Raw genomic sequence first — 17,274 nt, 5'->3', positions numbered from 1 at the left:
GGCTTTTTTCTTTTTGCTTATGTGGTGCTGAGGAATGGAACCCAGGGCCTGATGCATGCAAGGCAAGTGCTCTACCACTGAGCCACCTTCCCAGCCCCAGAATATCTCTTTACAGCAATGAATTCAAGTTCTTCTATGCGGAATTAAGGCTGAGACTTCCCCCTTCTCCCTAGTGCGTTGCCTTTTCATCACTGTGTGTCCATCAGAAGTGAAGACTACTGACTTACCATCCGAATACTGGAAGACCACAATGCGACCCTGCTTGGGCTCTGCCTCTTCAGGATACACCATAGCTGTACCCACAATGAAGTATGTATTGGGGTCTTTGCCCAACTTGCAGGAGACCAGGCTGAGAGCATATTCGTTCTGTAGAAACTGGTGTGCATGAAGCACTAGAAGGGGAGAAGACAACTAGTTACTTATGCCTTGCTCCTGTATCCACCCCACCCCTTCAGCCCACACATCCCATGCTGTGGTGAGGCCTATGGGTGAGGCAGTGAAAGGATAAAAGCTGTCCACTTCCCCTGCCTCTTCTGACTGCCCATCCCATCCACCCATCAGCCTATGCAAGGAAGAGCGTACACAACACTCCAGACTCCCTGCAATTCACAGGTGTCCCCCCCACCCTTCTCTGTCAAGCTCTACAACATTCCAGAGCTCAGAACAGCCCCATTCAAAAAGGACAGAAAGACCTTGAGCACCTTCAAAGGTATGCTGGTCAATGATGAGGAGGTTGTGCACCTCCACCTCTTCTCCAAAGGAGGTCTCATGAGGAGCGGTGCTGCTGGAGAACAGCTTGCTGGAACTGACACTACTGGACAGAGCCTGCAGACAGACAAGACAGTAAGTACATCACTCTAACCAAAGCCTAACAGGTGCTGGTATGAGGAGAGTTTGGCCAGAAGGCTGGTGGCTGGCAGAGCAACAGAGCCTGAAAAACAGAGTGTCTCAGAGAATACACTAGAACCAAAGTAAGGAGCCAGGTTCCGAGTGCATTGACATGCTGGTCTAGTCTAATCCTCATCAAAGATAATGCAAACAGTGATATTGTCAGTCAAGCAAGGCTAAAGAGAAACTCAAGCAATGTAATCCAGTGATGGACTCTACCATCAACATGAAACATGAAGACCTTTTTTTTTTTTTGCCCTGGATTCAGGGAGAAGCTTCTATATCAGATGAATTAGGAACAAGAAATACGTAAGTTAGAAGCAAGAAAATAAACAGCTCATGTCTCCACTGAGCTTAAACTATCATTAGAATCTCAAGTTAGACAAAAAAATTCAAAGGTAGGCTTGCCCAACTAAGGTCACAGCACTAGGAATAAACCTCAAAATCAGCTGTCAGACTCTAATCCCATGTTCCTGCCTATTATATGCACAGTGACCAATTACACATGTCCTATAGCATATTCAAACTGATCATGAGAGAAAAGGAATTGGTGACCTCACAAGGTCACCAAGTGGCAATTGCTTCCTATAAATAAAGCTTTACTGGAATCCAGCTATACCCACCTATTGTCTCTGAGGCAAAGATGGGTAGTCAGAACTAAGTCCAAATGGCTGCAAAGTAGGGACTCTTTCCTATCTAAGAAAGCTCACCAGCCCCCACTGCCACCATTCTTTGTCCACTGTCCTCACCTGGGTACTGGCGCTGGGCCTCAGAGCAGTTGTGCCTCCACTCGTGTCTTGGACTTCAATGCGGCTGGAGAGGACCCCGAAGCACTGGGACACCTCCTGATAACAGATCTTCCTGCAGAACAAGTTTGGGCCGACAGCATTGCTCACAATAAGTCACAGGCACCCTCTACCAGCTGCCCCTGGGCTCTCTGGCCTGGCACTCACCTCGGAGACTCATACAGGGGAACTGTTCGAATGTGCAGCTTCTGAATCTCATCAATGGTGCCAATGGTGAGGGTGCTATTGTTGGCCAGTGCCAGGCTGGAAAAAAGGTCTCAGCTTAGAGTGAGTTGACTGAGGAAAGGACTGGATTCTCAGAGGCACTCCACAGGGGAGAAGAAACCCAACAGGCAGAATTACCACCTTTTACTCCAGGGCAGGGTCTTCACACTGACTGCTAAAAATAATTTAGGGAGACCTATTTGAGATACATGGCTCTTCCCCCCACAAAATATTCTTATGGTCTGGCTAGGCCTAGGCTGAGGTAGGTGTGGTGTGTGTGCTTGTGTGTGTGTGCGCGCGTGTACATATGCATATGTATGCCTATGTCCTAAGACTTGACTCTGTTCCTGAGTTTTTTTGCTTAAGGCTAGTACTCTACCTCTTATGTCAACAGCCCCACTTTCCTTTGTTGGTTAACTGGAGATATGAATGTAGTGGACGTTCCTGCCTGGGCAGCTTTGAGCTGATGCTCAGATCTCAGCCTCCTTATTAGCTAAGATTACAGTTGTGAGCCACTGCTTATGCTGAAATTTTTAACAGCTTCACAAACTCATGTGCAATGACATTGAAAATCAAAGGACTGGTGCTCTAAGCAGGACAGTGATTCTTGTTCCAGGTGCTTCAGAGTCAGCGAGAATCATTGGCTGGGCACTGGCCCCATGCCCCTGCAGTGCTGGAGCTGCTGGCTGGAGCCACATTTTGAGAACCTCATTTGAGAACCTCATTTCAGGGGAGCACATAACAACTAAGTGTGGGATTCTAAAGCTCAACTAATAATCCAAATCAGCTGAAGAGTTAAAACCCTGTTGGTCGACAATCTGTTGATGCTACTGAGCTACACCTCCTACCCCAGATACTGTTGTTGTTTTTCTTTTAACAGCTTCCAATATTCCTAGTAGGCAGTCAGGTTTGAGAGTCTCTGCCTTACATTCTCATTGCTGCTAATTACTGATTTTGACACTGGGATAAACAGGGGGAAGGTTTGAAAACCATGATACCCACCATCAGTGACTCTTGCTGAAAATGAAAATAAGCCAGGTACCAGTGGCTCATGCCTATAATCCTAGCTACTCAGGAGGCTGAGAACTGAGGATCACTGTTCATAGCCAGCCTGGGCAAGATTCTTATCTCCAATTAACCACCAGAAAACCAGAAATGGTACTGTGGCTCCAAGTAGTAGAGCACTAGCCTTGAGTGAAAAAGTTCAGAGACAGTACCCAGGCCCTGAGTTCAAGCCCCACGACTGCCAAAAAAAAAGAAAAAAAGAAAAGGAGGCTCACCTGTCAGGATAGCCATCTGAGTTGAGAGGACACATGTAGTTCACCTCCTTGAGGTTGACATTGGAGAAGACCAACTTGTGGTTGCTGCTATAGATGACAGTGGGGCGGTCAGAGCAAGCAAACACGTTGGTGGTAGAGAGAGAACGGAAAGTCCTCAATACTGTGGGCTGCGTGCCCAAGGTCACCTTCTTACGATCACTCAACAAGCCTACACAAAGAATGGTGTCAGGAGAAAGAAGGAAAAAAAAAACAGACCAACAGCTGGGTTATGAAGCAGCATACTGAGGCTGAGAACTCAGCTCAACTCAATACTATTTCAAAGAGTACTTCTTCTTACTTAAACGCTTTCCTCACCTGTGTCAATATTGAGCCCAAAGTAGAATAGGGCACCATCTCCCAAGGCACAAAGTAAGTAGTGGCTACTCTCAAAAGTGGTCATCAGGATGGAACGAGGAATGATCTCTGTGGGCAAGAGAGACATTAAGTTTGTGTTCCGTGTTCAGACTCTGATCCTACCCCAGATGCCATATGATACATACCTCCACCCAGCATCTCCTTGTGCAGCAGTTCAAAAGATGGCAGCTTTAAGATACGGGCTGAGATGTCTGTCCAGAGGCCAATGGCACAAAGTGGGGATAAACCATTGCTATCTCCTAATGGAGTGATGTCTAGGCAGGCCACTTCATGTTCCATCTCTGTGTGGCTGAATTAGGAGGAAGAATATGGCAGAGGAAGAAGTCCAATCAAAATCCAATCCAATCAAAAAAGTCCCAGAGCAGGAAAGGACAAGTAGGCAGATAAGCACACACACCTGATCTGCCGTAGCTCCTGGGGATGGATCTGCAGGTAGTAGAGGGCTCTTCCTACAGCAACCACCACCTGACTGCTGTTGCAGGAGGCTACGCTAATATTCTTGCCCTGGGGCTCCTTCCACTCACTGACCAGAGCTTTGGGCTCTTGAGAGACCAGCCTCACAGATGCTGATGTGATCTAGAGGAAGAGCAGATATTACCAAGCACCTCAAGAATCTATCTAGGAAGGGAAAGGTGCCCTCCTGGAGCCCTAATAAGCCACGTAAGTCCTCTTCTGCCAATACAGTTAGCACCCAGCAGCTATAGGCAACTGGCTCCAGGATCCTCAAAGACCAAAACCCATGGATGCCCAAGCCCTCATATAAAACAGTATATATTTATATATATAATCTACCCGTATAAGTCTTCTCTTTACTACTTATAGTACTTAAAACAATGTAAATGTTATATAGGTATTTTTGTACTATTAACATAAAAGAATGACAAGAAAAAGAGCTGTACATGTACAAAGCATAGACATGATTTTTCCCCCAAAATATCTTCAATCAAACTTGAATTCATGAATGAGGAATCCATGTAAATAAGGAGTCAACTACATACTTTTACCATGATTGTTAAAATAAGCATCATTTTTAACTGATGAAGATTACTGAAGCTTACTGCTTCCATACCTTTGGGAGTGGAGAAGGACTGTACAGAACTCCTATTTCCTTCTAATTGAGGCTGAGTGGGGCAATTCAAACTGTATCTTATGGAACCTATCAATAAGAGTATTAAGACCACCAATCTACCATGTTTTCTGAACCCTAAAAACACATCTCTTAAATAGATCTATGTTCTTTGCTATAAGCCATTAAGTACTTACTAAAAGTGGCAAAACTGTGATGTTTTATTTTGGTGCTGAGGTTGGAACCTTAGGGACTCATGCATGCTATAATAAGCACACATAACCACTGAGTTACATCCATAATTCCTGAAATATGTGCTAAAAGTTTATCACTAAAATAAAACAAAAAATTAGTTCATATCACTGCTACTGATTCACCTTACTCATCAGGACTGAGTTATGAAAGCTTTTTAATGACAGTGAGGTGACCTGGTGCCGCTGCTCAGAACAATGTTCAGATAACACTGACAAAGCAAGAACTCAGCATCTGGGCTCATCCCACAAACAGGACTTATCCTCTGGCTTTTTACCAATCTACCACTGTCAGGTGGTGGCTAAGAGATGGCCAGTGGATGAAAAAGATAGAAAAGCCCATTAATCCTGGTGCCTGGCCCACCACTGGGAAGACTTTGGCTCTGGCCTCAGAGCAAAGAATAGCAGAGGAGGAAAGGAATGCAGAAAAACTGCAGGGCATCAGGTACTCCAACTTAGAAAGATCTATGGAGTGAAGAGGAGAGGACACATAGAAATCAAACTCTGTGGATCATAAAAGCCAAAGACTGCTCACACACCACAGAAAGATATCAAGTAAGGATTGTCACAGAGTAAGAGCTCTGATTATAGCTAATAGGTACAAAGTGCTGCCAATACTCACAGCCTTATGACTAATTTTTTGTGCTCTTTAGTACTTTCAAATTTTTACAAATGGACATATATCAATGTTATACTGAGGAGGAAAACTTCAGAAGATTATAATTAGTGTGAAAATAAGACTGAAGACTGTTGGCTCATACCTATAATTCTTAACTACTCAGGAGGCTGAGATCTAGGATCACCATTCAAAGCTAGCCCAGGCAGGAAAGCCTGTAAGACTCTTATCTCCAATTAACCACCAGAACAGGAAGTGGTACCTTGGCTCCAAGCGGGAGAGTGCTAGCCTTGAGCAAAAGAGCCCAGGGACAGTATCCAGTCCCTGAGTTTAAACTCCACAACTGACCAATAAGGAGAAAAAAAAGAAAAAAGAAAATAAGATCCAAATTTTATATATATAATACCAGGTGTTGGTGACTCATGCCTGCAATCCTAGCTACTCAGGAGGCTGAGATCTGAGGATTGTGGTTCAAAGCGAGCCTGGGCAGGAAAGTCCGTGAAACTCTTATCTCCAATTAACTACCAGAAAACTGGAAGTAGCACTGTGGCTCCAGTGGTAGTGTGTTGGCCTTGGGCTAAAGAGCTGAGGGAGAGCACCCAGGCCCAGAGTTCAAACTCCATGACTGACCAAAAAATAAACAAATTTTTTAAAACATATATATGTATTATATGTAATTTATATTATGTAATACAGTATATATTTACATATAACAGTCCTAGTTATAAAAGAAAATGTGAATAAATATATTTGTATATTTATAGAGAAAAAGTAAAGTTAAAGAATCAACTGCAAAGTTATGAGTTGTTACCTATAAGAGGGTAATTTAATTTGTTTCCCTGGAGTGGAAGTCTGTCTTCAGTGGTACACCACATGCCTAGCAAGCACAAAGCCCTGAGCTCAAACCTCAGTTATGGCCTCTATGAATGAACTTTTTTTCACCCTAAAATTTCTAATCTCAGTGGCATAAAAACTGACTGGTTTAAAAATCCAGTAGCACTGTCTACTACATTCTAGGTCAAATTCAAGTAAATGGTCAAGTGTGCCTAGTTCTCATCCATTACCTGTATAAGTTGCTGATGAGCCACATTTCCACAGAAGAAAGTCTGCTGATCATCAACAAAACCCATCAGTTCAGTTTCCTCCACTTCCTCTCCATTTAGCATGAGGACTCTGAAGCAAGAGGAAGGCCTAAGTTAGCCTGGGGCCAGTTTCTCTACCCCTTCTCCTTCACCCCACACTTACAGCTGACACCTAATCCATTTTTACCTGGTCTGGCCCACAAAAGAGAGCACCAAAGTGTCATCCGTCTCACGGCTAGGGTCAGATCGCAGTGGCCATAAGCCTGGAACAAGGAACATTGATGAAGAAGAGGCATCTGAGACACCAACACTAAGCATGTGCAATCCATGCCATTGAAAAACAGGAACTTTGGAGTTCAAGTCCTAAGCTAAATCCCTCCCTATCCCTTCCTGGCTTTAAAACTCTGAAGAAGCTAGAGATTTTAAGAATGCTTTAAACCTAATATTCTACACTGTTATTTTGATTTTCAATATACTTCCATGACTCAAACGTTAATTCTATTGGATGGGAGATGTAGCAGACAACTTGACTAGAATATGGAAGGCTCTGGGTTCAATCTTATTTTTAAAAAGTACACAGGGGGGGCTGAGAAGTTGGCTCAGTGGTGGAGCACTTGCCTTGCATGCCTGAGGTCCTGGGTTCGATTCCTCAGCACCACATAAGCAAAAAGAAAAAAGCCGAAAGTGGTGCTGTGGCTCAAGAGCGCTAGTCTTAAGCTGAAGGGCTGAGAGACAGCGCCCAAGTCCAGAGTTCAGGCCCCACGACCGGACCCAAAAAAAAAAAAAAAAGTACACAGGGGGGGCTAGGAAGGTGGCTCAATGGTAGAGCGCTTGCCTTGCATGCATGAGGCCCTGGGTTCCATTCCTCAGCACCACATAAACAAAAAGAAAAAAGCCGGAAGTGGCACTGTGGCTCAAGTGGTAGAGCACTAGCCTTGAGTTGAAGAGCTGAGGGACAGCACCCAGGCCCAGAGTTCAGGTCCCATGACCGGACCCAAAATAAATGAATAAATAAATAGTACGCAGAGAAGGAAGGTTAACATTGTCCAAAGAGCAATGTACTCATTACCTAAAACTCATTATGAAACAGTAACAACTCTATATAATCACCCTTACAATAACACTTTAAAAATTTTAAAGGCTGGGAAAGTGGCTTAATGGTAGAGTGCTTGCTTAGCGTGCATGAAACCCTGGGTTCAATTCCTCAGCACCACATAAACAGAAAAAGCTGGAAGTAGCCCTATGGCTCAGGTGGTAGAGTTCTAGTGTTGACCAAAAAGAAGCTCATGGACAGCGCCCAGGCCCAGAGTTCAGGCTCATGACCAACCAAAAAAAAAAGGACACAAAGGCCAGAGGTCGGTAGCTCATGTTGTAATCCTAGCTACTCAGGATGCTGAGATCTGAGGATTGTAGTACAAAGCCAGCCCAGGAAAGAAAATCCACGAGACTCTTATCTCTACTTAACCAACAAAAATCTGAAAATGGAGCTGTGCTCAAGTGGTAGAGCACTTGTCTTGAGAACAAAAGCTCAGGGAGTGCTCAGGCCCTGAATTCAAGCCCTAGGAATGACACACACACACACACACACACACACACACACACTACACACACTACACACACACACACACACACTACACATGAGGCAAGTACCAGCAGCTCACATATGTAATCCTAGCTACTCAGGAGGCTGCAAGCTAAGGATCGCAGTTTTAAGTTAACCCAAACAGAAAAGTCCATGAGACTCTTATCTCCACTTAACCACTAAAAAGCCAGATGTGGAGCTGTGGCTCAAGTGATAGAGTGCTAAACTAGAGCAAAAAAGCTCAGGGGCTGTGCTTAAGCACTAATATCAAGCCCTAGGATAGGTATCCCACCCCCCACAAAACACACTGGGAAGGTGGCTCAGTGGTAGAGCACTTGCCTTGCATGCTCAAGGCCCTGGGTTCGATTCCTCAGCACCACATAAGCAAAAAGAAAAAAAAGCCGGAAGTGGCGCTGTGGCTCAAGTGGTAGAGCGCTAGCCTTGAGCTGAAGAGCTGAGGGACAGCACCCAGGCCCGGAGTTCAGGCCCCACGACCAGACCCCCCCCAACAAAAAAAGAAAAAGAAATTTTAGACTAGCTATTAACTAATCCAGTAGATAGGTGTTTTGTTATTTTTTGTTTAATGGTACTAGAGATGAAAAGCAAGATCTTGTGAATGCTAAACAAGTACTCTACCAGTGATCTACAACCCTGACACAACTAACTGGTCTTGCTATATTGTTGAGGCTGGTCTCAACCTAAACTCCAGCGATCCCCCTGCCTCAGCTTCCTAATTGCTGGACTACAGACACCTGTTAATTTTTTTTTAACTCTCACTCTTTTGGTATACTGGCACTCACACAATGGGGCAATATTTCATGTGCATTCTCCCCATTTTCTCTCCTAAACTGGCTTTTTCTAATGAAAGATTTTATGCTTTTTTCTTTTTTGTGCAGGTACTGGGACTTGAACTCAGGGTCTCACACTCTCACTTAGCTTTTTCATATAATGATTATCTGCTACTTGAGCCATACCTCTACTTCTGAATTTTTGCTGATTGCCTGGAGGTTAAGAGTCTCACAGACTTTCTTGCCCAGGCTGGCCTTGAAACATGATTCTCAGATCTCAGCCTCCTAAGTAGCTAGGATTATAGGAGTGAGCTATCAATGCCCAGCAGCTTTTATTTATTTGTATGTTGGATTTTTATTTTTTGGTGGTAGGTACTCTCTACTGCTGAGCCACAAGCTTTTGCTTCTTTCTCCATGTCTCAACTCTTTTTCTGTAGCTTAATTTTCCCCATTATTAATAATATTACTTAAAAGAATCAATTTTCTCTTAGGAGCTTTAGAACTTCTCAACTGGGTAAGGGAGGTAGCATAGTATAGGGGAAATAGTATAAGAAAAGGACTGATGAGACCTTGAAGCTAGCCCAGGTTTTGCTGTTTACAGGTAGGCATGGGCAAGTCCTACTGGCCTGTTTCCTCATCTGTGAAAGTCATCAGATGAGGTAAGCTCTAATGAGCCCGTTCAGTTTTTGTTTTTTTTTAATTGTTAAAATACCGACAGAGGGGTTACAATTACATGGGCAAGATAATGAGTACATTTCTTATCAAGCATTGTTGCCTCCTCCTTTGTTTCCCCTTCCCATCTCTCCCTGCCCCCCTTCAGTTTTTTTAAATGTTATACCTAATAATAAAATGACACTCATCTCCATACACCCCTTTACAAATCCATGTCAGTGTCTTACAGTTGATCCTGGCACCTCAAATAAAAGCAATATTATGCTTTTGGGAAAAGTAGCAAAAACAGAAATCCTAAGGCAAAAATGGAAAAGGCAAAAGCAAGCCATTTCTAGAGAGACAGAGAGAAAAACTGCACAAGCCTGACATTACCAAGCTCTGGGCACTGAAAGGAAAAGCAGAGATGGTAAGAAAGGGACTGGCTCAGACCTGAGGGAGGCAAATTCCCTAAAATCCAACTAACCTGCAATCACCATGGAAGCCTCAGCTTCTACATTTTCCTGTTTCCAAGGGCCTTTATTGAATTCCTTTTCTCGAAGAGACACCTCATAGGTTTTTACATGCCGCCCCTGAGGGTCCTGGAAGGAAAAAGTGGGATGGTTAGCCCTTAAGATGACTTAGGCTAAAGGAATCAGGAAAGGGACAAGCCACACCTCCCAGGATGACTGTCCTGTCAAGTCAATCTTTCTGCTCCTTATCTATCAGGATACTGACAGTCACCTGCTGAGCAAGGGATTAATTTCTAAGTAGACTGCCATCATCTGAGATCTACTGCCTCTAAGAATTCAACCAACCAGAAAGGTTTAAATAGAAAAATAAATCTGTCACACTGCACTACCCACTATAAGAAACACAGTGTGCATGTGTTTGTTCCTCACCCTCAAGGAACTTTGAAAATAGCTAGAGAGAAAAACACACTGAGAAGTTAAATCTTAGAGATTTTTAAAAATTGTTGGACACAATTCTTAAAAGCATTCTGAAGGGGTAAAGGTAGGGAGAAGAGAACTTATCGCTCCTGTTACAGTAGTCAAAACCCTTCAGTCCTGCCACTGACACCACCATCTTCCTCTCCTTTTTCTGAATCGTGACTCTTCCCCTCCTTTTTTGGAACCATGACTCACGTCAGTCCTGGGGCTGCCAAAGTCACCTTTTAGAGGCTAAAGAACAGGCACAGGGAGAAGACTACATTCAGCGAATGGAAGATGGCTTCAACAAAGCCCAGATCAGAATCTACATAATGATGGAAGGAATTCAACAATGTGTTTCAGGGCAGTGACCACATCTCAATCACTGTGACAGCTCCTGATGCACTTAGCTTGAGTACCTTTCACCTGGGAGGTAACTAAATGTTCATCTTATTGAAAGACAGTCACTTCACTTAAAGCTGATAAAAAGATATCACCACCAATGAGGAAAGACCCATCTTCACAAAAAGTTCAAGTGAAGGTAGATTTGGGCCTCCATTATACACTCACAGAAATGAAGAATGTTCATAACTAGCAGCCCTAAGCTGGGAACAGACAGTGCCTGCCTAGCCAATAGCAGTGTTTTCATGATCTAATAGTTAAACTGATAAAAGGAGAGAAATCCAAAGTTTTTTTTCGGCTCTGATAGCTAACAAGATCTAATCTCCTAAATTAATTACAATTTCATTCAAATGACCCTTATTCCAACCAGCCTCAGGACTACAGCACTTGCGGTAACCTGGAGAAACATACAAAGATTTCCAAAACCTTACACAGCGTGTAGAAGTGTTTATATGCCCACACGTTCTACCACTCTACAGAGAACTGGGCCATTATTTCCTTCCATCATTTATTCAACCACGTGCAAGGGAGATGACTGCACGCTGCCCAACCTTTTGTTAAGATTTTACCAATTGTACAACTACTTAAAATTAAATTTAAAAAAAAAAAAAAGAAGATTCTACCAAGGTAGTGGCATGTCCTCAGCTACATAGCCCCACCCCAACCCTTAGCAGATTTGGACCAGAGAACAGCTGCCCAGGATCAGCAATGCTAAAACTTCAGGCACAGACTAAAATAGAAGTCAAGAGCCAGCAAATCACCAGAAAGTGAGTGCTAGACAAATTGCAAGCCTCACTTCTTTTTAGGAGAAACAAACAGAGCATTGCCAAGACATTTTCTCTTTGCTTGTAAAGGCAAGTTCTAGATCGTTTCTCTACAGCTAAGTGTTTATAATCCCAGAGCATGCTAGTGAGAGACTTAGACAAAGTATAAACTGGGTCACCTATATAAAATCTCCAGGGCCTGCAATCAGAGTGTAATCTCAGGATTAAAACCCGCTACAAATCCAAGCAAGCTTGCTGTCTCCACAATAACCTCTACTGCACTTGAGAGCAGCCAAAATCTGACCCAGATTAATTGTTGTTTAAAATATTTTAGGACACACACATTCCTACTACCACACCATCAAATGAAAAAACCCACTCCCACCATCCCAAATCATACTTTCTCCTCTCCTCCAGATCCAGTACCTGGTAGACAAAGCATATGGTAGGCGCTTGACAACCATACAAGAACTTGACATCGATGACATGCAATTCCTCCAGGCGGATGTTAAATGCCTTGAGCTCTTTATTGTCACGGTCCAGTGGAATAACTTTGAAAAGACCATCATAGAGTCGCAGGCCAATCATCCGGCACTCAGGGTCAATGATGCCAATAATGCCAGTTTCTGAGGGGCGGCCAATACGATCCTAAGAAACAAAACTCAAATTAGGAAAGAACCTCAATCTCAACCCAGTAACAGAGGACAAGTGGCACCACTTTCTCAGGCCAATTCTGTAAGTAGTAAAACCTATAACCTCTACATGACAAGCCAGGAAACCTACTTGTCAGTACATTCTTTTTTTTGCTCTAACAATGGAATCATAAGTATATCGCTTGCCTCTTGGACTATCTGAATGGCTCAGACCATTATTGTCAGACCCTGGCCCTTCAATATTCTTGGTTGAACCACAATAGTCCTACCTGGAAAACTCTGATCAGCCTTAAGTAACACCTCACCTGGACATTGCCATGGGCTCGTGTAATGATATCAATGCTCTCTCCACTCTGCTTATACTCCAAGATGCAGGCATTATACTTAGCTGTCAAGATAAACAGCAGATCCTTGCTCTCCCCCTGGAAATCAAAAGAGGTTCTTTCAAAAACAAGAACAACCTGTCCAGCCTTTAAACATCATTCTTTAAGCATGCAAAGCTCTTTAAGACTTTCCAAATTTCTCCCTAAAGAGAAATACATGGTTGCGTGTACTAGGTATATACCCTAAGGGTATGTACAAAAGGCCAGAACTGCAGCTGGAAAACATCTAGTCCTCATTATCATGATTCTCCATCTCTCTGCTGGATTTACTTGTCTTCATCTATGTTGATCCCAGGCTAATCTCAATCATTCCATTCAAATTCTGAAAAATGAATGCAATGTACCCACTAATCTCCAAGTACTTGAAAGAAAAAAAATATGGTAATTACAATGAAAGCTAAAATGAACCTGCAATTTCTCAACACTGACCTCAAAAACATGAGTGGTTTGGTCAAAGCCTTGAACCCACTGTTTTCTGGTCAGATTCAGTTAAGATATAATGGAGCAATGTGGTGGATAAAAACAATTACAAAAAGGACTGAAATTTCACTCATATTAATACTTCTTGTTAATGTGCTAGACCATGTGTAGTTGAATCATTTCATCTTCTAGGTTATCCAGAGGATTAGTTTTTATCAGTTATTCCTACTCACAAACAGGAAATATTAGCCAGGCACCAGTGGTTCATACTTGTAATCCTAGCTACTCAGGAATCTGAGACCTGAGAATCACAATTTGAAGCCATCTCTGGCTGGAAAGTCCAAGCCTCTTATCTCCAATTAGCTACCAAAAAAGCCAGAAGTAAAGATGTGGCTCAAGTGGTAGCACCCCAGCCTTGAGCTCAAAAGCTAAAGAACAGGGGCTGGGAAGGTGGCTCAGTGGTAGAATGCTTGCCTTGCATGCATGAGGCCCTGGGTTCAATCCCTTAGCACTACATAAGGAAAAAGAAAAAAGCCGGAAGTGGCGCTGTGGCTCAAGTGGTAGAGCGCTAGCCTTGAGCTGAAGAGCTGAGGGACAGCGCCCTGGCCCAGAGTTCAGGCCCTACGACCGGACCCAAAAAAAAAAAAAAAAAAAACCACACACACACAAACAGTACACACAGAAATCTCAAGCCCCAACACTTCTACCTCCAACCCATCATCTAAATAATTAGTAAGCCCCAACACTTCTACCTCCAACCTATCATCTAAATAAATAGTAAGTATTTTGTTCCACCATTTTGGGTTTTGTTTTGGGGGAGTAATTTAAGGAACTAAATATTGTATTACAAGCAAATAGCAAACAAACAGTCTATTATAATGACTGTTCTACACCTTACTTTTTCACTCAACAACTCATGTTGGACCCCTTATCAGAATATGACATTTCCTTGTCTGTACCTTCACAGTACAATTATGCAGACTCATTAGGAAGCATCCTCCTTCAATTTTTTACTATTTTTCTGTACATCCAATACTGGTAGAGATAAGCTTGTACTTGTATCTCTATGCATATGAAGGTCAAAGGTGGAATAGACACCATGTAAGGCTGCTGGCCTTACATGGAAAGCAACATTTGATGTTGCCAAATTCCCGTCAACAAAGAGAGGGTACTTGTTAGCTTACAAACAAGTGCTCTCAACTTTGGGATCTGGATCAGCTAGTGAAGAATGGTATTTTTGCCAGTAAAGAATGGTATAACTGCCGGGCGCTGGTGGCTCACGCCTGTAATCCTAGCTACTCAGGAGGCTGAGATCTGAGGATCACGGTTCAAAGCCAGCCCGGGAAAGGAAAGTCCATGAGATTCCTATCTCAAGGTAACTGCCAGAAAACCAGAAGTGGCACTGTGGTTCAAATGGTAGAGCCTTGAGCTGAAGAGCTCAGGGATAGTGCCTAGGCCCAGAGTTCAAGCCCCACGACCGACAAAAAAAAAAGTATGGTGGGCACCTGGCCCAACCTGACTTCACAAGGCAGGGGTATGTACAACCCACTCCAGTGTGCCTTCTCTATAAACACACCCTCCCACACATATGTTTTTTAATTTTTGGGACAGGATCTAGCTATGTAGTTCAAATTAGCTTGAACTCATGATCCTCCTGCCTTAGCCTCTTTAGTATAGGTAGATGTATACTTTTAAAAGCAGCAGCAGGGCTGGGAAGGTGGCTCAGTGGTAAGAGCTCTTGCTTTGTATGCATGAGGCCCTGGGTTCGATTCCCCAGCACCACATAAGCAAAAAGGAAAAAAGCCGGAAGTGGCGCTGTGGCTCAAGTGGTAGAGCGCTAGCCTTGAGCTGAAGAGCTGAGGGACAGCGCCCAGGCCCAGAGTTCAGGCCCCACGACTGGACCCAAAAAAAAAAGAAAGCTAAAGAACAGCACCGAGCCTTAAGCTTAAGCCCCAACACCAAAACAATAAACAAAAACAAAAGCAAAAAACAAACGGGGGAGGGGAAATCAACAATTACAGTAACACCTAAAGTGAGAATTAATAATGAAGCTAGGTTCACTCCACTTTACAGCCTACTCTCTCAATCATTAAGCAATAGACCCATATTACAAACTGCTTTAACTTCTCCTTTCCTAAAGAAACCAAACTTGATAAACTTTTCCCAATGAATCTGTCCTACTTCTATGAAGCTTGTTTAATTAGCATGTGCACTGAAATTTGACATTTATAATATATGAAAACAGTTTACAACTCACACAGATCTTTCACTGCTTGTCTCCACTCGGAACACTTACCTTGGGCCTGAAAAGCTCCATGACTGCAATCTTCCCATACATGCCCACCTCTTTGACTGGCCGAAGCCCCTCTGCAGTGACCACATAGATCTCTAATCTTGTGTTTTTGGCAATCAACAGATTCAAGTCTTCTGCTGAAGTAAAATGTCCTGAAAGAGCAGATCCTCTAACTGTTGAAGCAGCAGAAAAGGCCTCCCAAGTCCTTCTCAATAATCTCATCACTGACTACCAAAATTCTCACTTATTTCACATATTTGACTAACCTCCCTCCACCTTCTTGTCAAACCCAGCATCTCTAAGAATCCCACTTCACACATTCAACAAAACTGCTTTCCTCTGCAAAATGAGAAAACTGGGCCGTACATGTAAGAAGAGTGTGTCCTTTGAAGGGATAGTGATTTCTTTTAACCCTCCGGATGACTATTAAATTTAACTTTCCTATCAGGGTGGCAGACTAATTGAAGCTGCTGGAGTTCTCATCTAAAACCCTCACAAAACTTTCATGGAGAATAGGTAAGATGAAGAAAATTCCCAACGCTTTCTGCATTTTTGCCACACCCCTTGTCCTACCCAAGCAATCTACCAAAACCACTCGTAGCTCCTCTGGCAGCTCTCAGAACTTGTATTCTGGAATTAAAGTTATCTTTTATTATAAACATCCAACTATGAGATCTGCGTATATAAATCTACACGTTTGAGAGTTCAAGATGAATATTCTCCAACTGGAGACCTTGATATCCTTGAGGATTGTTGCACACACAATAAACAAATCCAGCAGAGGGTAGAGTCAACCAATTCTCCCCCCCAACACTCTCTCTCTCTCTCTCTCTCTCTCTCTCTCTCTCTCTCTCTCAGCGCCCTCCAAGTAAACAACAGAGCCCCAGGCAAAAGGGTGGGTCTCAACAGTGCTCCACTTCCCTCCTTTTGGCGAGTGAGGAAAGGGCTCACTATATAACCAATACACCATCTCCCGAGCCCCCTAGATTCCCCACGGGAAATTTTTATCCTCAAAGTCGCCATCACTGCCGCCCTTCCCCCTGCTCCACCCCCGCCCCCCGCCTGACCACACGAGGACAGTCTAGAGACACAAACAACTCCAGACTTCGCTGTCCGTCCCCGTGGGCCCAGCCTCATCCTCGAAGACCGAGTGACCTCGGAGGACGAAAGGGGGCTCAGACCCTCGACAGCAGCTTCTTAGGCCCAAAGGGCGCGTGTTGAGTGAAACAGCAACTCGGAGGTCCGGAGAGGCCGAGAGAAGTTCCGCGGCCGCCAGCGCCTTCCATTCCCGGGGCCCGGTCCTGCCCGCTCACCCCCACCCTTAGCCCGGGGCCGCGGGCCTCCCTAGGCCTCGGTTCCCACAGGCTCCCTCCTCCAACAGGGTCGCCTCAGGCCCTGGCAGCCTCACCGGTCACGCAGCCGTTCACGGCGGTGGGTTTCTGTGCCGTTACCACATAGTTGTACGACATGTTGAGGTTTGGGGCGGCCCGTCAGGAGCGGAGCAGAGAGCGACAACAGAGACCGACACAAGCTGAGAGACGGCGAGCCCCCACCCGCACGCAGCCAACTCCACTGCCGCTGCCTCCGCCCCAGAGACAGACACGTTGCAGGCCAGAGCGGCCGCGGTGCAGGGCATGCCGGGACGCTCACTCCCCGCCTCTTGGAGGACTCACGGTGGCAGAGACAGCCAATCAAAGGAAGGATCCTCCCCCTGAGGTCCCGCCTCTGTATTTTACCGCCGGAACCTGGAATACCCGGATGAGGGCGAGCTGTTGGAGGGCTTCGTGCGAAGCCGCGAGTGTGGC

General features: G+C 44.3%; 1 protein-coding gene across 1 annotated transcript in view; it reads right to left on the bottom strand.

The window, feature by feature from the left end:
- The window catches only part of Ddb1 (damage-specific DNA binding protein 1, 127kDa), a 32,214-nt gene extending 15,154 nt beyond the window's left edge, over nucleotides 1-17,060 (bottom strand). The window contains exons 1-15 of the mRNA XM_013028990.1: nucleotides 16,878-17,060; nucleotides 15,473-15,621; nucleotides 12,679-12,795; nucleotides 12,147-12,368; nucleotides 10,113-10,227; nucleotides 6,795-6,870; nucleotides 6,590-6,698; nucleotides 3,990-4,168; nucleotides 3,718-3,881; nucleotides 3,533-3,640; nucleotides 3,179-3,386; nucleotides 1,842-1,937; nucleotides 1,638-1,749; nucleotides 702-825; nucleotides 228-392 (exon numbers count right to left, since the gene is read on the bottom strand). Of these exons, the coding sequence (XP_012884444.1) occupies nucleotides 228-392; nucleotides 702-825; nucleotides 1,638-1,749; nucleotides 1,842-1,937; nucleotides 3,179-3,386; nucleotides 3,533-3,640; nucleotides 3,718-3,881; nucleotides 3,990-4,168; nucleotides 6,590-6,698; nucleotides 6,795-6,870; nucleotides 10,113-10,227; nucleotides 12,147-12,368; nucleotides 12,679-12,795; nucleotides 15,473-15,621; nucleotides 16,878-16,938 (2,005 nt within the window). The 5' untranslated portion in view covers nucleotides 16,939-17,060. The remainder of the gene's footprint in view (nucleotides 1-227; nucleotides 393-701; nucleotides 826-1,637; nucleotides 1,750-1,841; nucleotides 1,938-3,178; nucleotides 3,387-3,532; nucleotides 3,641-3,717; nucleotides 3,882-3,989; nucleotides 4,169-6,589; nucleotides 6,699-6,794; nucleotides 6,871-10,112; nucleotides 10,228-12,146; nucleotides 12,369-12,678; nucleotides 12,796-15,472; nucleotides 15,622-16,877) is intronic.
- Between the last annotated feature and the right edge of the window lie 214 nt (nucleotides 17,061-17,274).

Source organism: Dipodomys ordii, unplaced genomic scaffold (genome assembly GCF_000151885.1).
Source record: "Dipodomys ordii isolate 6190 unplaced genomic scaffold, Dord_2.0 Scaffold117, whole genome shotgun sequence".
In the NCBI taxonomy this organism is placed as follows: Eukaryota; Metazoa; Chordata; class Mammalia; order Rodentia; family Heteromyidae; genus Dipodomys; species Dipodomys ordii.
Note: the sequence above shows the minus strand (reverse complement) of the source record. Positions and strands in the feature narration are given on the sequence as shown.